Source organism: Antechinus flavipes, chromosome 5 (assembly GCF_016432865.1).
Source record: "Antechinus flavipes isolate AdamAnt ecotype Samford, QLD, Australia chromosome 5, AdamAnt_v2, whole genome shotgun sequence".
In the NCBI taxonomy this organism is placed as follows: Eukaryota; Metazoa; Chordata; class Mammalia; order Dasyuromorphia; family Dasyuridae; genus Antechinus; species Antechinus flavipes.
The window spans coordinates 209,233,608-209,257,046 of NC_067402.1; the positions used below are offsets into that span (position 1 = coordinate 209,233,608).

Genomic DNA, 23,439 nt, shown 5'->3' on the forward strand with positions numbered 1-23,439 from the left:
CCACTTACTGGAAGGCTTGAGAAAATGGGAGAGAGGATTAATAAACAAGGAATATCTCATTATAATAAAGATCTCATGTTTAAACTATGGACAATATAATAGTCTCCAAGGTCCCTATGATTATCTAGGATTTAGGAAATTTAGGAGAAAAATTATGAATCTAGTTATAATCACTCTGAGCCATCCATTGAGAATTTTCTTAACATTCAGGGAGCATTTACCTCTCTGACATAAATTATATACATATACGTACAGGGATATATACATAGTCCTGATCTCTTTATGGTAGAGGCAAGATTTGGCACAATGGAAACATGAGTAAAGAATTTGCCAGTTATCTTACTGTTGTCTATTGATAGACCAGCACTGGCAAGGAATATTCTTGGAATTTCTCTCAGAAACTCCTTGAGTTGGTTGGTATTAGGGTGGCAACAATCTGTTTCTGCTCTGAAATGACTGTAGCATTCATGGATTTCCTCATTTTCCCCTTCTCTTTCTCCTCTCACTGCTTTCCTCAGTTCTTTCTAAATCAGATCTGCCTGACCCTATTCCTATGTTTCCATTTCCAAATCCTCAAAATCTCTACCTAGTTCTGAGATATCGCCTCTTTTTTATACCAGTTCTTCAGGGGAAAAAATGGAATATGCATTTATATGAAGACTATTATGTGTCAGGCACTGGGCTAAGCACTTTATAAATATCTCATTTGATCTGCACAATCACTCTGGGAGATTTTTATTAATCTCATTTTTCATATAAGGAAATTGAGGCAATAGTAGTTAAGTGACTTGCCATTTATTTTTTGTACTCAGAACTTTATTTAACTATCAACTTCCCAACAAGAGTAGATAAGCCCTACACCTTCCTTATCCTTTCTTGCACTTCTATGAATGTCTTACCTTCTAATAGTGAGACAGGAGAATATATATGAGTTTTTTTCAGGATAAATTTTTTGTTTCTATGTTCATTTGTCCTCTTGGAACAATTTCCTTTATGGGACAGGATTCATCAGAGCTAAAATAATATTTTTCTTGAGTTATAGTCCTTTTAAAAAAATTTCTTGATTTTATTTTTTATTTATTTTTAACATACACATTGCATTATGAATCATGTTGGGAGAGAAAAATCAGAACAAAAAGGAAAAAGCAGGGGAGAGATTTTTAAAAAGCAGAAAAAAGAAGTGACAAAGCATGTGTTGATGATTTACATTGTTCTTTTCCTGTATACAGATGGCATTTTCTGTCCAAAGTCTATTGCGACTGCTTCAGATCACTGAACAGCTGAAAAAACCTAAGACTTTCATAGTTGATCATTACACATTCTTGTTGTTATTGTATACAATGCATTCCTGGTTTTGCTTGCTTTGCTCAGCATCAGTTCATGTAAATCTTCCCAGGTCTTTGCAAAACCAGCCTGTTCACCATTTTTTATAGAACAACAATATTCCATTAACTCCATATACCACAATTTGTTCAGCCATTCCCCAATTGATGATCATCTACTCATTTTTCAATTCTTTGCTATCACAAAAAGAGCTGCTACAGTGTTACAGTTCTTCCCAACAAATTGTTTTCCAAAACAATCATTTATATGTTAGGTCAAAATGTGAGAACATTTGGCAACAGTTATCAAGTTTCTCTTCTCATCCCTAAAGCATCCTTGCCCTGTGGATGAGTGCTCTAATAAAGATAAAGTTTGGATTTTTAAATAACATAGGTATGTTTTTTATTTCTTTCCTCGCTTCTCTTGAAAAACCAAATAGGCAAGTAACAAAAAATACCCATAATCTTTTTCCAACATCAGATGAGAAAGAAGGAAAGAAAGCAAGATAAACAGAATACATTACAATTCAAAGAGAACTCAATAATTCTCCCTCCCTTCCTCCCTCCCTTCTTCCCCCCATCTCTCTCTCTCTCTCTTTCTCTCTCTTCCCCTTCCCCTCTCTCTGCTCTCTCTCTCTCTCTCTCTCCCTCTCTCCCAGCTTCCCTCCCTCTCTCTCTCCTTCTCTCCCAGCCCCCCCTTCTTCTTCTTCTTCTTCTTCTTCTTCTTCTTCTTCTTCTTCTTCTTCTTCTTCTTCTTCTTCTTCTTCTTCTTCTTCTTCTTCTTCTTCTTTCTCTCTCTCTCTCTCTCTCTTTCTCTCTCTCTCCCTCTCTTTCTCATTTTCTCTCTCATGCATGCATTTGTACTGCAAGTACAAAGTATCTGTGATTCAAAGGAGGAAGAGATTTGTCTGATTGTAGGGATTACAAATAGTGGAAGAAATAAGGGAAAGGAAAAAGTAAAAGATATACCCAACTGAATGCAGGATTCCAGAGAATAGCGAGAAAAGATAAGATAGTTTTCTTAAATGAGCAAAACAAAGAATTAGAAGAAAACAATAGAATGGGAAAGACAAAAGATCTCTCAAAAAAATAGATATCAAGAGAAAGTTTCATGCAAAAATGGGCATGATGAAAAACAAAAATGGTAAAAGAATTTAAGAAGAGGCAACAAGAATATGCAAAAGAACTATATAAGAAATATCTTGACATTACTGATAACTAGATGATGTGGATAATGGCCTTAGATAATGAGGTCAAGAGAGCCTTAGGAAGCATTATTAACAATAAAGCTAGTAGGATATATAATTTCCACTGAGCTATTTAAATCCTAAAAGTTGATCCTTAAAATGCTACACTCCACATGCCAAAAATTTTTTTTAAAAAAACCCTCAATACTGGATATTGGATTGGAAAAGATCCTAGTTTATTAAATGCTCAAAAAGTTATCAAACTGTGCATACCCTTCGATCCTGCAGTGTTTCTATTGGGCCTACATCCCAAAGATATCTTAAAGGAGGGAAAGGCATCCACATGTGCAAAAATACTTGGCAGTTCTTTTTGTAGTGGCAAGAAATTGGAAACTTAGTGGCTATCCTTCAGTTGGAGAATGGCTGAATAAATTGCAGAATGTTGTGGAATATTATTGTTCTGTAAAGAACAACCAGCAGGTTGATTTCAGAGAGGTCTGGAGAGACTTACATGCTAAGTGAAATGAGCAGAACCAGATCATTGTATATGACAACAGCAATATTATACAACATTCAATTCTGATGGACATGACTCTTTCCAACAATAAGAGGTCAGTTCCAATGATCTTGTGATAGTTCTTTTGCGTATTCTTGTTGCCTCTTCTTAAATTCTTTTACCATTTTTGTTTTTCATCATGCCTATTTTTGCATGAAACTTTCTCTTGATATCTCTAATTTTTTTGGAGAGATCTTTTGTCTTTCCCATTCTATTGTTTTCTTCTAATTCTTTGTTTTGTTCATTTGCTCACACCCAAAGAGAAGACTGGGAACTGAGTGTGGATCACAACATAACATTCTCATTTTTTTTGTTGTTGTTCACTTGCATTTTGTTTTCTTACTCATTTTCTTTCTTTTTTGATTTGATTTTTATTCTGCAGCAAGATAATTGTATAAATATGTTTACATATATTGGATTTAACATATATTTTATCATGTATAACATATTGGATTGCTTGTCATCTGGGGGAAAGGAGGGGAAAATTTAGAACACAGGGCTATGCAAGGGTCAATGTTAAAAAATTATCTGTGCATATGTTTTGAAAATAAAAAAGCTTTCAAAAAATAGGAAAAGATCAATTTACATTCCAAATCTAAACATGGGCAATGCCAAGGGAATGTCCAACTTACCAAACGATTGTGCTTATTTCACATATCAGCAAAGTTATGCTTAAGATTCTGCAAGCTAGGATACAGTAAAATGTGAATCAAGAATTACCAGAAAAGCAGAGTAGTTTTCACAGGGTCAGAGGAACTAGAAACCAAATTGCCAACATTCACTGGATTATCAAGAAGGTAAAGAAGCTCCAGAAAAATATCTACTTTTCACTGACTATACTAAAGCTTTTGATTGTGTGAATCACAACAAAATGTGACAAGTCCTCAGATGGGAGTACCAGATCACTTCACTTATTCACTTATCTCCTGAGGAACTTCTATGTAGTTCAAGAAGCAACTATATATATATTGTGTATATATATATATACACAATATGGAACCAAATATAAAATAACCAATTGATTTAGGATTGGGAAATAAGAATGACAAGGTTTTATGTTATCACCTTATTTATTGAACTTATATGCAAAGTACATCATATGAAATGCCAGGCATTAAGGTTACTAGGAGAAATAACAATTTCAGATATGCAACTCTCATGGCAAAAAATGAAGAATTAGAAGTATTTTGATAAGGATAAAAAGGAAAGTGTAAAACTAGTTTGAAGCTCAGTATCAAAAATCCAAGATTTTAGAAATTGGTACCATCACTTCCTGGCAAATAGAGGGAGAAGAAATGGAAGCAGTGTCAGATTTTATATTTTGGGGCTCAAAGATCTGCAGACACAGATGATAGTAAAAAAAATGTTTGTTCCTTGGAAGAAAAACTATGACAAATCTGGACAGTACACAAAGAAGCAGAGATATTACCTTGCCAATAAAGGTCTGTATAGTCAAAGCTATATTTTTCCACTAACACTGTATGGCTGTGAAAGCTGAACTATAAAAAAAAAAAAAAACAAAAACAAAAAACCTGAATGCCACAGAATTAATACTTCTGAATTGTGATGCTGGAGAAGACTTTTGAGAGTCCCTTGGAAAGTAAGGAGATCAAATCAATCACTACTTAAAGAATTAATTCAAGCCATTCCCTGGAAAGTCAAATACTGAAGTGAACTACTTTGGCCACATAATGAGAAGACAGAACTCATTGTAAAGACCTGAAGCTGGAAAAGACTGAAGGCAAAAGACAAAAGGAATAACAGAGGATGAGATGATTAGATAGTATGATGGAAACAATGAACATCAACTTGGACAATTCTGTATTATGGTTCATGGGATCACAAAAAGTCAGACACAACTGAATGGCTAAATGACAACAAAAGGATTAGGGATTTTCATAAAAGCCTTTAAGTTGGGCCTTGAGGAATTGGTTGAATTTATTTTTGATTAATTTTATTTTTTTAGTTCAAATTTAACATTAAAGAGGAGCATTTCTTCAAGCACAAAAAAAGGAAAATGTTATACTTGTACGTTGATGAATGTTCAATAATCAGTTCTTTGAAGGAAACAAAATGCACAATTTACATAATACTTGATAACTTCATTCTGCATGATCAACTTTTTATCCAATACTTTCTTAAATCTAAACAATCAACAAAAAAATCAATCAATTTCTGATTCGGTTATCCTGGATGCCCTCCTTAAATGTAGAATCTGGGGAAGCTCTCCATGGTTCTCATTCTCCAATCAAAGGGAAAGAGGAGTGAGAAGCTAAGAGTGGAGAGTTTCTAATTTAATATTATCTTACAGTATTTGGGGAATGGATTGGCATTTGTTCTTTTTTTTTCTTTGCTACTATATATATACATATATATGTCATATTTGAGGGTTATAGACCAAATATCAATATTCTAAGGAGTAGAGAGAGGAGGAGGAGGAAGAAACTGTCAAAAAAAAAAAAAAAGGAAAGGAAAGGAAAGAAAAAGAAAAGAAAAGAAAAGAAAAAGAAAAGACATAGAAGTGGTAACCAACAACATAAGAAGAGGAAATCATCATATTGTAATGTAGTATCATTGAAGCTGAAGAAGGAAAGAATTTCAAAGGACCTGATTCACGTCATCAAATGCAGGCAAAAGGTGAAACATTGAAAAAAATCACTAGATGCAGTGATTAAGAAATAACTTTTAAAAACACAGTTTCAACTGAGGGATGAGTAAAGGCAGCAAAGAGACCACAAGAGTTTAAGGAGTGAGTAGGTAGAAGTAAAGGTAGCAAATATAAAGTACTTTTTCTTATTTATTGTTTGTTTGGAAAGGCTACTGCTGCTATTTTGAAAAATTCCATTGAAAAAAGAAAAGATGGAGGATGATTATATGAGAAGGTAGTAGGCTATATTTTTAAGATAGGGGATCCAACTGTGATGGACTTGGCTCTTCTCAACAATGCAGTGATTCAAAGGAGGTTTCAATAGGCTTGGGATGGAAAATGTCATTTACATCCAGAGAGAGAACTATGAAGAATCAATGTGATTCAAACAATAGTATATTCATCTTTTGTTGCTATTGTTGTTTTTTATTTGTTTTTTCCTTTTCGTAGTTTTTTCCCCTTTGAACTGTTTTTTCTTGTACAACATGACAAATATGGAAATATGCTGAAAAGAATTGCACACATTTAATCTATATCATATCATTTGCTGTCTTGGGGAAGAGGGTGGTAAGGAAAAAAGAGGAAAATTTGAAAAATGAATATTTAAAACTATCTTTACATGTATTTAGAAAAATAAAATACTATTGAAAATTTAAGATAGAGTATTCCTAAATATGTTTATAGACAGAAGAAAAGGAGGCAACGGAGAGGAGAGAGCTCAAAGATGCAAAAGAGAAAGGAGGAAATAAATTATTTTTTTTTCTGGCTGTGTTTATTTATTTATTTTTTAATTTTTATTTAATAGTTACTTATTTAATAGTTACTTTATATTGACACTCGTTTCTGTTCCGATTTTTTTCCCTCCCTCCCTCCACCCCCTCCCCTAGATGGCAAGCAGTCCTTTATATGTTGGATATGTTGCAGTATATCCTAGATACAATATATGTTTGCAGAACCGAACAGTTCTCTTGTTGCACAGGGAGAATTGGATTCAGAAGGTATAAATAACCTGGGAAGAAAAACAAAAATGCAGATAGTTCACATTCGTTTCCCAGTGTTCTTTCTTTGGGTGTAGCTGCTTTTGTCCGTCATTTATCAATTGAAACTCAGGTCTCTTTGTCAAAGAAATCCACTTCCATCAAAATATGGGAGGAAATAAATTAACAGAAGGTTCTAGGAGAGATAGAACAAAACCTTAAGTGGTTTTACATGTACCATCATGTAAAATATTACCATATTATTCATTTTGTATAAGAAGACAGAAAGAAAAAAAGAAAAGAAGGAAGGTAGAAAGGAAGGAAGGAAGGAAGGAAGGAAGGAAGGAAGAAAGAAGGAAAGAAGGAAGGGAAAGAAGGAAGGAAGGAAGGAAGGAAGGAAGGAAGGAAGGAAGGAAGGAAGGAAGGAAGGAAGGAAGGAAGCGGAAGGGTATACCTTGGCCAGAATGAGGGACAGTATTTTCTCTGAACAAGAGTGAAGGAAGAGTCAGGCAATGAAGATAAGAGGGAAAAATGCAGAACTGCTAAAGGACAGTAAAAGAGGGAACTCATTCAATGACCTGATTATCTCAGTACAATTTAGTAAGGAGCAAAAGTCTATTTATAGTCATTTGTGCTACTTAAGTTCCCTTTGCACCATAAACTGGATGCCATTTGATGCTATGTGCTTAGAAATCACTCAAAAGCATTTTTGCAGCAATTGAGATCATTCTATAGTCTCCATACCATAAGATCACATACCCCCCAAAGAATGACATAATGTTAAAAATTGGTCAGATGATTTTTGTAATGCTTTGTAAAGTTTATTTTACAGTGAGGGTGCTGAGAGCAAGCTTTCACTGAAAAATGATTTCTAGAGCCCAAGAGAAAAATTCTCATTACTGGCACAAATATGCACATGCCTCATTTGTATAAATGTTCATTTCCACAGGAGTCTACTTTTTAAGGCAGAGGAATGGAGAACTTTATTACTTAAGTCATGGTAATATGAGAATATTAATGGCACACACTTTTCTCTGTTGTTGTTGGCTTTTTAAAAAAAATACATAGAATAGACCATTTTCTCTTCCCCTGCAAACCTTGAACTCTTTCCTCTTTGAAAAATCATAGAACTAAAACAATTACACTAAGAAAAATAAATGTCTATCTGAGGCACAGAAGAAGGAAAAGAAAGTATCCTATTGTTGTAGTCTGAAATGTCTGTCACTTGAATCTTTTGTTTTTAGGAAATAGGATAATCTTTTATTTTCTAAGAAGTTTTTTTTCTAACAGTTGACCTAATTCTAGAATCAAATTTATTGTTTTTAAAATTTTAATAATGTTTAATTTTTAATATTTATTTAATTTTTAATTTTGACTTCCAGATTCTATCCCTTCCTTGAGATGGTAAGCAATTTGATATATTATACATGTGCTATCATGTAAAACATTACTATATTATTTATTTTGTATAAGAAGATAGAAAGAAAAGAAAAAGGAAGAAAGAAAGGAAGGAAGGAAAAAAGAAAGAAAGAAAGAAAAAAGGGAAGGGGAAAAAAGGAAGGAAGGAAGGAAGGGAAGGAAGGAAGGAAGGAAGGAAGGAAGGAAGGAAGGAAGGAAGGAAGGAAGGAAGGAAGGAAAAAGGAAGGAAGGAAGGAAGGAAGAGAAGGAAGCAAGGAAAGGAAGGAAGGAAGGAAGGAAGGAAGGAAGGAAGGAAGGAAGGAAGGAAGCAAGGAAAGGAAGGAAGGAAGGAAGGAAGGAAGAAGGAAGGAAGAAGGAAGGAAGGAAGGAAGGAAGGAAGGAAGGAAGGAAGGAAGGAAGGAAGGAGGAAGGAAGGAAGGAAGGAAGGAAGGAAGGAAGGAAGGAAGGAAGGAAAGAAGGAAGGAAGGAAGGAAGGAAGGAAGGAAGGAAGGAAGGAAGGAAGGAAGGAAAAGAAGGAAGTATGCTTTGATCTGTATTCAGACAACATCAGTTCTTTTTCTGGAGGGAGAGAGCACGTTTCTTCATGAGTACTTTGGAATTGTCTTGGATCATTGTATTGCTGAGAATAACTGTCATTTACAATTCTTCATTATACAATATTGCTGTTGCTATGTACACTGTTCTCCTGCTTCTACTCACTCAGTACCAGTTCACATAAATCTTTCCTGCTTTTTCTGAAATCTGCCTGTATACCATTTCTTATAGAACAATAGTATTTCATTACATTCATATACCACAATTTGTTCAGCCATTCCTCAATTGATGGGCATTTCCTCAATTTCTAATTCTTAGCCACCACAAAAAGAGCTGCTATAAATATTTTTGTACAGATAAGTCAGTCCTTTGTTCTTTTAAAAAAATGTCTTTATGTTATAGACTCACTACTAGTGAATGGTCTTACTGGATCAAAAGATACTTACAGTTTTATAGTCCTCTTGTTCTCCTTCATATCATATCATATCCCAAATTGCTCTCCTGAATAGTTCATAACTCCACCAATAGTGTATTAGAGTCCCAGAACAGAATTTATTCTTTAAAACAATTAGCATACTCATAAGCATTTGTTCCTCAAATATTTCTTCAGCCTTTACAACATGAACAATGTTACAGAAACATAAAAAATTGGTGACATAGCCTTTTTTTCTCAAAAAAGGAATTTATTGTCTTAAAAGGTTAGATGACATGAATCCACATAAGAAAAGTAGGAATAGTATTAGGTCACTGAAGTCTTCAATTTATTTTTTAAAAATACTTTGATAACTGTATGTCAATGTAAATTTAACATAATTTTGATAATTGTATTTCAATATAATAAAATCATTCATTAAAATCATTCTCCTTTCCCTTAAGTATGGATGATTTTGTTCACATGTTCTCTTCCTTGTTTGCTTTTGTGATCCTGAGTATTTAATTTTATGTATTTAAAGACATAATTCTGAGTCAGAAGTCAGAAAGTTCTAATAAAGAACTCCGGCTTTGTACTTAGATAATTAATGTGGGTTCAAATTTTGGCTCTACTACTTAAGAATTCTTCATGTTTTTGTTTTTAAGTCATTTTTCAATTTGTCCAACTTTCTGCACCCAGGGTCACACAGCTCGTAAGTGTATGAGGTTAAATTTGAACTCAGGAAGAGGAGTCTTTCTGACTTTAGACCTAACAATTTATTCAACTGCCCAGCTACCCCCAACTAGTTGTTTTTTAGTCATGTCCAACTCCTTGTGACCCCATTTAAGTTTTTTTCTTAGCAAAAATACTAGATTGGTTTGTCATTTCCTTCTCTTGCTCATTTTATAGATGAGGAAACTGAGGCAAATAGGGTCAAGTCTCTTGCCCAGGGTCACAAGCTAGCAAGTGTCTGAGACTGAATTTGAACTAAGGTCCTTTTGATTCCTGAATAGCAGCTCTAACCACTGCATACTTAGCTTCTCCTTGTTCTGTTAACTATCATTGTATTCACATTTTCTGTTATTGTTCTTTCCAAGGCACACTATTGCCTCATTTATAAACATCTAAAATCACCAGAATATTTTCATAGAATTTATTTTCTAACTGAAATTTTTCTATGTTATGCTTATGTCATTAATGTTTTAGCCTAAATGTAGAATTGTGATTTCAAATTCTTAGATTTGGGCCATCATTCTAGCTTATAGATTGAAATGAAATTTAAAAGGTATCAGATTGTAGAAGACCTTAAATTCCAGGCAAAGATTAAATTCTTTTTGGGAAGCAAAATGTAGACACAGAAGACTTTTAACAGAGAAGTGACCTGACCAGATCTCTACATGAAGAAAATGAGTTAGACAAAAATATACGAAGGTTGAGTTAAAGTAAGGAAATTATTACAAATGTTCAGGAATGAAAGTCTATCTTAGGGTGTCAACAGTAGCAAGAAAGGAGACATATGTAAGAAACAATTGTAGAATTCAAAGAATATAGTAAATAATTAGCCACAGCAAATGAATTGGAAGGAGTGAAAGGAAATGCTGTAATTCTTAAGTTAGCTATCGCCTCTTAATATAACGTACCTAGATATACTTTCAGAGAACTTCTTAACTTAACTTTGCTCCCAACCAGAAGACTTGGAAACATCTACATCTTACACTCCTTCTGGTGTAGTCATCAATTCCTCTTAGAAGGACATTGACTCACAAAACTGAAAACAGGAATAAGTTTGTTTAAAAGTTGAGGAAAACCAGTATGATTCATAGCAGAGCTCACAGGGGATAATTCTCACCAGTGACTAGACCTCCTTTCCACCCTCCCCTCCCCCAAGAGGGCTCATATCTCAGTCACATTGATTCCTACTAAAGTCTCCATCATTTTATTTCTTTTAATATTCCTCAGCTTCCAGAAGAAAGAAGCTGTTTGGACCCCGTTAGCAATTGCCCAGTATGCCTTTTATATATTTCATGCCCTTTTAGCAGTTTTCCAGTATTTTTTCCCTCTGATTCATAGTATTAGAAAGAGCTCTGGGCCTGGAGGCAGGAAGATCTGAGTTCAAATTTGACCTCAGACACTTAAAAAGCTGTGTGATCCCAGGCAAGTGACTTAAGTTCTGTTTACCATAATTCACTGAACAAGGAATTAGCAAACCAGTCCAATATCTTTGAAAGGAAAACCCTATGTTTTCCTCTTTTGTTCTGTATCTTCTTTCACAACATGACTAATGTGGAAAGATGTGTAACATGATTGCACATGTATAACCTGTATCAGATTGCTGTATCAGATTATTTGCTCTCTTGGATAGGATGGAGAGGAGAAAGAAAAGAAGAAAAATTTGGAATTCAAAATCTATAGAAAAGATGTTGAAAAAAGAAATAAGGAAAGAAGAAAGAGAGAGGGAGGAGAGAGAGAGAGAGAGAGAGAGAGAGAGAGAGAGAGAGAGAGATGCCATGGACATTGTGGTTCACAGAATCACAGAGTCAGATATGAAAAAAAGACTGAACAACTAGGATATTATAGAAACTATCATAAACTTACTTGTAAAAATTAGATGAATACACCATCATTTAAATCAAAAACTTGGTTTACTTCTTTTATAAGTTTTGAAAAAAAACAGAAAAAATGTAAAAAATTTAATACTGACATAGTATTATTACCTTGCAAATAGTATAAAACAGTTTAGAAGTTCTTGTCTTACCAGTCCTTTGATAATTTCTGCTTCTTAGTAGGTAGTTCTTCATTTTTCACTGACTCTTTTCCCAACAGACTCTAATAAATGAAGGAAATGACTTGAGGAAGTTCCTATTTGATAGGATTAATCAAATCCTATTTGATTAATTGTAATCAATTAATTAATTGATTAATTAATAAGTTAATCTTGACTTATTAAAAAACAGCCATTTGATATGAGGGTGGCATCTCAGGCAAAAGTTAAAGGATGAAAGGAAGTGAGAGAAAAAATAGTATATAAAGATAAAGTGCTTAATCTTCATCCATTCTAACAAAATCATTGATTACTTGCTATATGCAAGCTATTTTCTGGGTTCTAAATGATACAGAAAAGAATAAGAAAAAATTTCTGATCTTCTGAAGTCTTTAATAAGAATGATAAAATCTCGTAGTATAAGATAGGATATGATAGCATATAGGAGAATGGCAAAGTGTCATTGTGGTTCAAGAATAAAGCAAAGCTTCATAGAGAAAATGATGCTTGAGTTGAACTTTAAAGAGACGTGAGACCAGATGAATAACAGAAGGAACAGAAATGGATGGGAATTAGTTCTTCTGAAGAAAATGATAGGCTGAAAATATGTAGATTTCTCCTTTGATTGGTCAATAATTTCTGAATATAAATCATATACACATAAGTCAAATGAATAGTCTGAAAGATTGCAAAGAAAGTGAAAGATATTTTTCTTGTGAGAGCTTAGCTTGCACCAGAGAAGTTTCTATTTTGATTGGCATCAAATAGCTGTTAAGTTTTTTGAGGTATCACACTATGGGGTACACATTATCTAATAGCTCATCAATCAACCAAAAAGGAGAGGACAAATATAAGGATCAACATATCCTATGGAAAAGCTGAAAAGTGAAGTTTCGTGATGAGTTCTGAACCAAACAAAATCTACCAGAGGGCAATAAGTGACCTTGAGACCTTAACCTTCTACAGTTGATCAGGATCATGTGTCAGTTATATCAATATAAGCCACTGATTCTGAAGGTACATAAAGGAAACACCTACAAAACCTGAAATACTGGGTTGCAGCCAGATATTCAGAATTAAAGCACCACCTCACAGCATACTACTACTACTAAGATGACCACATGTGGAAAACAAATGGTCACCCTGGGGCAAGATGCCAAAGATAATTTGAAATCCTAAGGCAATAAGCAAAGCATAGAGAAATACAGATGATTATTTAGGAGGAAAGATTCAGGCAGTAGAAAAGGAGCAGTGAGAGGTCAAGCTAAGTGAAAGGCATAATGTAAGAATGCCTATTTTAACTCATATGGTCAGGAGAAATTCATCACACATTGCTTATACTTCATGGATTAGCATATATTGGTAATTTTCCACACAGAGCTTTTCCAAGTGTGTTTCACAATATCTACTTGATAAACCCCCAGTTACAAAAGTGAATTACAAACCCAAGATTGAATGTAGTCTTAAAAAAATAGAATTGAATGAGGGAATCTATTTATTTCTTTCATTTCTATATGAGAGTGAATATAAAGACCAGACTAGAGGACTAGAGAAATATGAAGAAGATACCTCAAACTCACTAACTATGATATCTTATCAGGAGTGTGCTTGAGCCAACTTGGAACTTTTAAAAGATAGTTGTTAAATTTTCAGTTTGAATATTTAAACCTAAGAAATTGGCAAACACTTCAAACCAAGGCCTAATTTTATTATTTTGTTGATTGTGTACACTTGAGAAAGTGATGGAGAAAATACTAACAATATCAGTTCAAGTGTCCTGATACTTTTTTTTTTTGAAAATTAGTTGTTAAACACTTAGCCAGTTGTTAAAAACTTACCAGTGAACTCCTTCAAGGAGAAAGTAAAATCATTCATTTGGAAGGTACCTGAATAGGTTTTCATTATTCCTTTGTACCAGAACTGCCATAGTAGGACAGCTGGCTCTGCTATTCTTTAAAATCTCTAATGTAGGAAGGACTGGATAATTCTGGAGCCTGTGAAACAACTTTAAGCATTTGGCTAGCAAAGTTTTAATTGTCCCAAGTGATAAGGCTGCTATTATTTCCCTTGAGGGGCTACATCACATGTATCAATGGACCTCCCTGAGTAACAAATAGGAAACTTATTTTGTTCAAGGCATTTGATTATCCCTGAGAAAACAAAAATAAAATAAAATGTAGCCTTGGTCCTCAGGGGAATTTATAATCAAATAGGGAGTATGAGACATGTATACCTAATTGTAACAAAAGGCAAGATGTGTTAAGTGCAAAGGTGAAGTTCTAAGAAATATTGGGAAGAGAATGATAATGTGTTTCATTTTAGAGGAGATACTATTCTTCCCTTTTCAGTACCTTCCCTTTTCAGCAAATATCAGTGGTTTAACATGTTCTCTCTTACCACCTAGATTCACAATTGACTGCTTGACTAGGCTAAAGGTTTTTAGTTCTTTTATTTTTGTTTCCTATAATTCATTATATTCCTCCTTGTGATTTTTGTTTCTAGTCTTTTATGGAACAGTCTTTGTTTATAATGTGTGCTTAATTGAACTCTTTTAAAAAGTGTTTCTATAACTATATTTCGACATAATTGGTTTCCTTTGTGTATGTTAAAAGCCTTATTCTGAAAAGGAATCCACCAAGTTTCAACAGGCTTCCAAAGGGAACAATGACACAAATAATGTTGAGAATTCTTTTCCATAGTAAGGTTGAACAACCTTGGCATTTAGTGCCACTTAGTGTCATCTGAACTGAAGTACAAAAATCTGTCAAATGTTTGTTTTTTCTTCTTTTTCTCCTCCATTTCCTCTCTTTTTATTTTGCTATATTTTCATTACTTTCCATTTTTTATCTCTCCTTTACTCCCACATCTTGTCAAAAACTTTGGCTTGTTGTCAAGGGAAACTACAAATCCACCTTAACCCTACTTGGGGAGGCTGCTGACCACTGCTGATTACCCTTTCACTAATTTGGAACCCAGCAGAACATGAGATTCTAGGTAGAACCTCAGGACTGCTTTGTGTAAGGGCTGAAGGAGAAAAGAAGAGAGAAGTAAGGCTTGATCTATTCTCTGAAAAACTGATCCTCAAATACATGATGCCTTTTGAATGATTTGTCCTCAGTTTGTATATGAGTCACACAATCAGGGAAGCAGCCCCACAAATAATATATTGGTATTTTTAAAATAAGAATTGTTGTACTTATTTTCACTGAATTTCATTAGAGCTCCATTTTTCTTTTCTAGATAATAGCTAGCATTTAGAGGATATTTTGAAGTCTGGAAAGTGCCTTTAACATTATTTCACTTGATCATCGTTTCAAAGGTAGGTAGGTGGGTAGGTAGGTAGGCACTATTATAATTTTTTTTTTTATCTGTGAGGAAACTGAAGTTAACTGACTTGCCCAAGATATAGAACTAATAGGTGTTTGAGGTACTTAATCTATTTCCTCTAATGAATCATTTTCTGAATCATTTCTTTTTCTTCTGTACTGCCCTCTGTTCTATACTATTTCCTATGTGTTTCTTCCAAAGATTTCCCACCTTCATTGGACAGCAACTTTCACTACGATGGAAGGAATTTTGCCTCTCCCATCTTTCTAATTGTTCAGAAATATATTAAATTCCATCTGGCTTCATAACACTTTCTATGCATTTGGTCAAAGGATTGCACTTTCTTTTCCCAAATTCCCATCTTTCTATTTCTCAATTCTTTTTTTATTCTATTGAACCCTAAGCAAAATGAAGTCATTTTGACAAAATTATTCTTTTGAGTTAAAGTAACTTTATAAGTGAAGTTCTGCAATGTAATGATAGTATAATTTTACTAAATAGAAATCTTAAATGTAGTCTAATTTCTTCATGCCTTTATTTAATAAATATTACTTATTGAAATGCCGATTGTTTTGTTCATATTTTATATCTGTGTTTTCATATTCTAGTCCAATATAATTCCAAAGCTTTACAAATGGGGGAGGGAAGGGAAGAAACAGGAGGGAAGGATATGAGGGGAGAAGAGGAGGAAGGGAAAAAGAGAAGGAGAGTTAGAGGGAAATAGAAAGACAGAGACAGACACATATAGAGAGAATGGAAGCTTGTTCAACGTAAATGGATTTGGAGAGAGAACGTGTAATTTAGAATCTTGAATGCTTACCCACTTATATAATCTGGCCATGGTACTTAAACTTTGGAGAAGGTCTTAATTTTCTCATCTATAAAATGAAGAAATAGAGTTAGGTGATTGCAAAGATTTCTTCTAGTTCAAAATTCTGACAATCTATATTTCCTTTAATTATTAGCAGCTATCAGACCTGAGTTTAATAGGTACTTTAATAGATTCCATTAATATTTATAGGTTGATATTGCAATCTTCAGCTTCATATGTCTGGGGATTTTAATATATTAGGCATACACTGCACTGGGACCTCTGAAAAATCAAAACTACTGGTAATGCAAAGAGCAGTGACAGGTATTAGTACCATATTGCCAATCATGACTTCTAGGTAATAAGTGGTGTAAGTGATGTTATCTACATATGTATGACTGGTAGGTGACATAATAAATAGTAAAATAACTATTTTACTTCTGGCCTCTGTGGAAGAAAGTTGGAGGAAAAGAAACAAGAGAAAAGAAAAGGCCTTGAGTGAATAATGAGAAGGCAATCATATAAGTGATTTAAAAAGGACTAGATTAATGAAATAGGTAAGAAGTTGGATGTACTGTATACAAAGTATTAGCAATGTTTTGTGATGACCAAATCTAAGTGACTTTGCTATTCTCAGTACTGTGCTCATCCATGACTATTCTGAAGGACTTATGATGAAAAATCTTATCTATACTCAGAGAAGGAACTGATTGTGTCTGAATACAAATTGAAGCATTCTCTCTTTCTCGATCTCTTTCTTTTTAACTTAATTTTTAAGGGTTTTTATTTTCATTAAGGTGGGAGAACTATGTTTTCTTTTACAACTTGACTTTTATGGAAATGTTTTGCGCAACTTCACATATAGTTTCTTAATTGTAGAACCTAGAATTCAAAAATTAAAAAAATTAATGTAAAAATATTGTTTTGAATCTAACTGGGGAAAATATTAAATAAAGGGGAGAAAAGAAAAATTAAAATAAACATATTAAAAAGAAATGGGGAAAAAGATATTGGAAATGGGTGCAAGTTTGGGAGAAAGATGAATATGACTGAAATTGTTGAGACTAAGGAAATTAGTTATCAGGTTATTAAAAGGTAATAATTGGCTCTAAAAGTTTTAGCCAGGTGTTTAGAGTTGAGATGTAAAATCTGACAAGTAATTCAAGAAAACAAAGGTGGAAGTTTGAGGATTCTGGAAAGATGGTCGAGCAGGTTGGTAAAGTTCATACTCTCCAGACTTCTTCCACAACAAATTTGTGCTTCAGGGCAAACATAGACTGGTGAAAGATCAAAAAATACAAACCAAGAAGATCCAAAGAAAGACCTGGCTGGCATTAACCAGTGCAGAAGTGCAAACCCTCTAGGTTTACTAGGCAGAAACACCAAATAGGGAGCCCTGGGACTAACTGGGTTTGGCTGTAGCCTCCATAGGAACCATATAAACTTTCACATCTTCAATTGGGTATGGAATTGGGGTCTGAGTTTGGGAAGACTGAGGGGACCTCGGCTAATTAGGAATATCAAGCCCAACTCTGCTGCTGAGAGGCAGCACTGGGTAAGAAGTCAGCATACAAGAATGCAGAGGCAAGGGGACAGGGATGCTGCTGACTGTAGGCACTTGCAGGAGCAGGGAGTTTTCAGTTTAGGGTTCCAGTTAGAGGGGAGAGTGAAATGAAGGAAGGAGCACTATCCCCCCATACCATGATTAGAAGTGCTTATTCTTATACTTCTCATTAAAAAAAAAGAAAAAAAGAAAAGAAAAGAAAGAAAGACATGGAAAAAAAAAAGTCTCCAACCATAGAAATTTACTATGGAAACAGGGAAGACCAGGATTCTTCTTCAGAGGAGGACATTTAAGTTAAAAAAAAAAAAAGCTTCTTCTACCCCAATAAATAACATTAAATAACTCCCTGCCTGGAGCGAAAATATGGAAGAACTCAAAATTTTTAAAAATCAAATGAGAGACATTGAGGAAAAACTAAATAATAAAAATAAAAAGCCATCCAAGAAAAACAAGATTATGAAAAAAAAAAAGTTAACCAACTACTATGCCCAAAGAGCTACAAAATTATGCATATCCTTTGATTCAGCAGTGACACCATTGGGTCTGTATCCCAAAGGTATCATAAAAGAGGGGAAAGGACCACATGTGCAAAAATGTTTCTAGTAGCTCTTTTTCTGGTGACAAAAATTGGAAAATGAGTAGATGCTCATCAACTAGAGAATGGCTAAATGAGTTATGGTATATGAAAGTAATGGATTATTATTGTTATATAAAAATGATGAATAAATTGATTTTAGGAAGGCCTGGAAAGATTTACATGAATTGATGGTTAGTGAAACAAGCAGGATTAGGAATACTTTATACACAGCAACAGCAAAATTGTGCAATGATCAACTTTGACAGACTAGGTTTTTCTCAGCAGTTCAGAATCCTAATAAATGTTGAATGGAAAATGCCATTTGCATCCAGAGAGAAAATGATGGAGATGAATGTAAATCAATACCTGCTATGTTTTTAAATTTTTTCTTCTGTTTTATTTTTTCTTATGTTTTTTGTCTTTTTTGCTGATTTTTCTCTCCCAACGTGATTCATAGGGAAATATGCATAAATAAATAAATGTACATGTATAACCAAAAAGAAAGAAAGAAAGAAAGAAAAGTTAACCAACGAGAAAGGAAGATACAGATGCTTAAAGATGAAAATAACTCTTTGAAAATTAGAATTGGACAAGAGGAAGCCAGTGAAGCTATAAGAGACCAAGAAATAACAAAACAGAATATAAAGAATGAAAACAAATAGAACAGAATGAGAAATATAAGAAAAACAACATATCTGTGGAACAGATCAAGAAAATATAAGAATAATTGGACTATCTGAAAGCCATGACTAAAAAAAGAGCCTTGACGCATTATTGTGGATTATTCCCCAAGAAAATTGTCCTGGAGTGGTGGAACATGAGGGGAAAGAGGAAATAGAAAAAATCCACTGATCATCACCTCAAAGAGATACTTTGTGGAAAACACAAAAGAAAATGCCAAATTTCAAAACCCCTACATCAAAGAGAAAATTTTTCAAGAAACAAGGAAAAAAACAATTCAAATATGCTGGACCTGCAATCAGAATTGTACAGAACTTACCAATAGCCACAATAAAAGGCTGCAGATCCTGGAGTCATATATACTGGCTATCAAAAGAACGAGGCCTGAGACCAAAAATATCATAGCCAGCAAAACTATCCATAGTATTGAATGAAAACAAATGGACATTCAATGAACTTACAGATTTTCAGGACTTTTAATCAAATATGAACTCAATAGAAAATTTAACATATAAGAGTCAATATTAAAGATTAATTTCAAGGAACTTAACATGGACAACTTGTGTTTTTTTACAGGAAAATGTATATCATGTGTTTAAGATTGACATCAATAATTGGGTAGCTCAAAAGAAAGATTGGGGCAAAGTTGAGTATAATCTGACTCTAAAAAAGTAAAATGGTTAAAATATTAAGTGTGTTATACAAATGAGGAAAGAGGAAGAATAGAGACATTAGAGGGGGATAAAGGGCTCATAGTTCTGAAAACCTAATCACATCAGGAATGGGTTAAATAGGTAACATTACACATATGCCATGAAAAATACAATAACCTTTAAAATCTATATAGAAATAAAGGAAGAGCAAAGAGGGGAGGGGAAAGCAAAGGGTGGGAGAAAAAGACAAGGGAGGAATCCATCAGTGGGAAGAGATTAAGTAATAGCAAGGCAAGTTAAGAAGTAGAATTAAAGCAGAAAAAATAGCAGGGATAGAAAAGAAAAAAATATATACACAAATACTACAACAAGGATCAGGAATAGTATTAGGGAAAAAAAGTACTGCTGGTAATCGTTGATCTTAGACAAAGTCAAACTTAAAGATTCAATCAAAAGAGAAATCTACATCATATGTTAGTCATACTAATATTGTTTTAGATGCATGTTTACATATGGTAAATGTGTGTGTATATGTGTTTGAGTATATGTAGTGTTTGAGTATATGTGTATATGTATATATGCATATATAAATATATCTGTGATTAACTGTACCCTTTTGGGGGGATGTAGAGAGATGAAAGGGAAAAAAAGAATAAAGTTTTAAAAGTGAGCAAAAAAAAAAGATAAAATAAAAAAGAAAGAAAATAAAGGTGGAAATGTCAACCTGTATGGAGAACAGGAGAAATTATGCAGAAAAGCAATTTTTCTCTTCCATCATGGATTTCTAATCCCATTCATCCTAATAGCTGTTTCTATCCTTATCTTCTCTCCTGAAGCCCCCAAAGCCATTTTCTCTCCCAACCCTCTCTGCTAAAGATCTCACCTCATATTTCATCATTTGATGTAAGCTCCCTCTTCTATGTTCTTCCTTCTCTCACTCATATTTCTGAAATCATTCTTCAGTTGACTCATTTTTCATTAAAGGATGTGTTGATAAGATAGCCCCTTCTGCTTGCCAAGGTCACACCTTCTACACATTTCTTTGACTTCATCTTCTTCAACAAACTGCTACCAAAATCCTACCATCATTTCCCTTCCTCCCCTGTATTCTAAATATTTCCCTAGATATTGATTTCTCTTCTGTTGCCTAAAATCATGGCAAAGACCCCCATCCTAATAAAAAAATGTCTTCTCACTAGATCCTACCAAATCTACCAACTATCATCTTATATCTTTCTTCCCTTTCTCAGCTAACATAGAAACTCTTCTAAGCCTTCTGAAATCTGTCTTCTGACCAATTCATTCAATTGAAACCGTTCCTTTCAAAGTTATCAGTGATCTTTTGATTGCCAAATCTAATGACTTCCCATGCTTTTTAAAACAATGTCATCAATGTTGTCAAATGCTTTCAATAAATGCATGTACACAATATCAAGGTCAGCTACCTCACTGATGATAAATTATTTAAGTTGAAAAGGCAAACTAGAGACTTCTGGAGGTAGAGCCAAAATGGTGGAGATGATACATGTTTCTTTCTAACCTTCTCCTATAACCCTCAGGCTAATTAGCAAATCCAGCCTCTGAATTAGCTCTAGACCAGCAGAACTCACAAATATTGCAGTGCAACAAATTATTAGCAGAAAATAATTTAAAAGATCACTAGAAAAGGTCTGTTTCAATTGGAAATGGGAGGGGGCAGCCAAGCACAAGCAGCTGAGCACAAATACCAGCGCAGACAGCACAGAGTCCCAGGGCAATATGGATTCTGCAGTCAGTATGGAATGTGCAGGGTAGTGCAGACTCCACATGGTGAAGAATCTATGAAGAGGAATCTACAGGAATTTATAGCAGTGTTGGACACTCTGCCTGGTTGCAAGCCAGTAGATCAGTAGAAAAGTTATAAAACATCCAACACAAACAGAAAAGATCAATAGTGAATCCAGAATCACCAATATCTCACAAGACCTGGCCATGCCCACCCAGCACTTGGAGTGAATCAGCACTGACCCAGTGCAGCCGTAGCCACTTATAGAGGAAGCCACTGCTTGTAAAGGAAGTTTGGAAAACTTCCCCCACCCTAAAAGTAGACCTTAACATTTTTTTAATGAGTAAAAAAGTAAAGAGGATTCTGATGATAGACAGCTTTTATGGTGAAAGAGAAAAACAGACTTCAAACCCTGAGGAGGCTAAAGGCGGATTGTCTTCAGATAAAGCCCCTAAAGGTGATATAATCTGGTCCCCATCACACAAGACTCTGTTACAAGAAATTAAAAAGGTTCTTAAAAGAGTCTAGGAGAAAAATGGGGAAAGGAAATGAAAACTTTGCATGAGGGATTGGAAAAGGCATATAACTCATTAAAAGATAGATCTGATAAAATGGAAAAAGAAAGCAACTCCCAGAAAAACAGAATTTCTGAAACAGGAAAAGAAAATAACTCCTTAAAAAACAGAATTTGTGAAATGGAAAAAAATTCCATAGAACCAAAAAACCCATAAAAATTCAATTGGACAAATACAACAAATTTTAAAAAAAAGTAAATAAGGAAAATAATTCACTAAAATTCAGAACTGAACAAATGGAAATGAATGATTCAATGAAACAACAAGACTCAGCCAAGCAAAACCAAAACAATGAAAAAATAGAGGGAAAAAAAATGTAAAATACCTTATTGGGAAAAACAACCAACCTGGAAAATAGATCTAGGAGACACAATCTAAGGATTATTGGACTCACTGAAATACATGATGAAAAAAAGAGCCTAGACAGGATTTTTCAGGAAACTGTCAAAGAGAACTGCCAAGATGTCATAGAATCAGAAGGTAAAATGACTATTGAAAGAATTCATTGAACACCTCCTGAAAGAGACACCAAAATTAAAACCCCAAGAAATATCATGGCTAAATTTCAGAACTATCAGACCAAGGTAAAAATACTACAAGCAGCCATAAAGAAACAATTCAAATACCAAGAAGCCACAGTAAGGATTACTCAGGACCTAGAAGTTTCCACTTTAAATGACTGAAGGCCTGGAATCTAATATTCCAAAAGGCAAAAGAACTTGGAATGTAGCCAAGAATAAATTACCCTGCTAAAGTGAGCATTTTCTTTCAGGGAAGAAGATGGACATTCAATGAAACTGGAGAATTCCATTTATTTTTGATGAAAAGACCAAAGCTAAGCAAAAAATTTGACCTCCAGATATAAAACTCAAGAGAAGCATAAAAAGGTAAAAAGAAAAAAAAAAACCTCTTGAGAACTGTATTTTTGTTATGGGTATAAATAGAGAGTACATGTATAATATGATTTTACTGTTATAAAAAAGAAACTAGAGGAGGAAAGGAGATTATAACAGAAAAAAAGGGAAAGTGGAAGTGATATTATAATTGAGGGAAAGAAGGGAGGTGATGAATATTGTGTGAATCTTACTCTCATCAGATTTGGCTCAAAGAAAGAATATTAGATATATTTGGTTTCACCTTATAGAAAAGTAGGAGGGGGAAGAGAAAAAGGAAAGGGGTATGTTAAATAGAAGGAAAAACAGAAGTAGTAGGAGAAAGATATAAGAAAGAGGAGGGTTTCTAAAGGGGGAGGACTGCTTGAGACAAATAGTACATAGTAAAATACTAGGGAGGAGGGAAAGGGGAAAAGAAAAGAGAAAAGTACAAATTGGGGTTAACAAGATGGCAGGAAACATGGAATTATGTTTTAACAGTAAATGTGAATGGGGTGAACTCTCCCATAAAATGTAAACAGATAGCAAACTGGATTAAAAGTCTGAATCCTACAATATGTTGTTTATAAGAAACACATTTAAAAGGGAGTGATATATACAGAGTAAAGGTAAAAGGCTGGAGCAGAATCGATTATGCTTCAGGTGAAGTAAAAAAAAAAAAAAAAAAAAAAAAGCAGAAGTAGCCATCCTGATCTGAGATCAAGAAAAAGCAAAAATTGATCTAATTAAAAGAGATAAGGAAGGAAACTATATCTTGCTAAAGGGTACCATGGATAAT

At 34.0% G+C, this 23,439-nt stretch overlaps 1 protein-coding gene across 1 annotated transcript in view; it reads right to left on the reverse strand.

The window, feature by feature from the left end:
* Positions 1-5,940: 5,940 nt before the first annotated feature.
* Positions 5,941-23,439, reverse strand: part of MSRB3 (methionine sulfoxide reductase B3) — a 233,819-nt gene continuing 216,320 nt past the window's right edge. Inside the window, exons 6-7 of the mRNA XM_051962055.1 lie at positions 15,963-16,020; positions 5,941-6,885 (exon numbers count right to left, since the gene is read on the reverse strand). Coding sequence (XP_051818015.1) covers positions 15,967-16,020 — 54 coding nt within the window. The 3' untranslated portion in view covers positions 5,941-6,885; positions 15,963-15,966. The remainder of the gene's footprint in view (positions 6,886-15,962; positions 16,021-23,439) is intronic.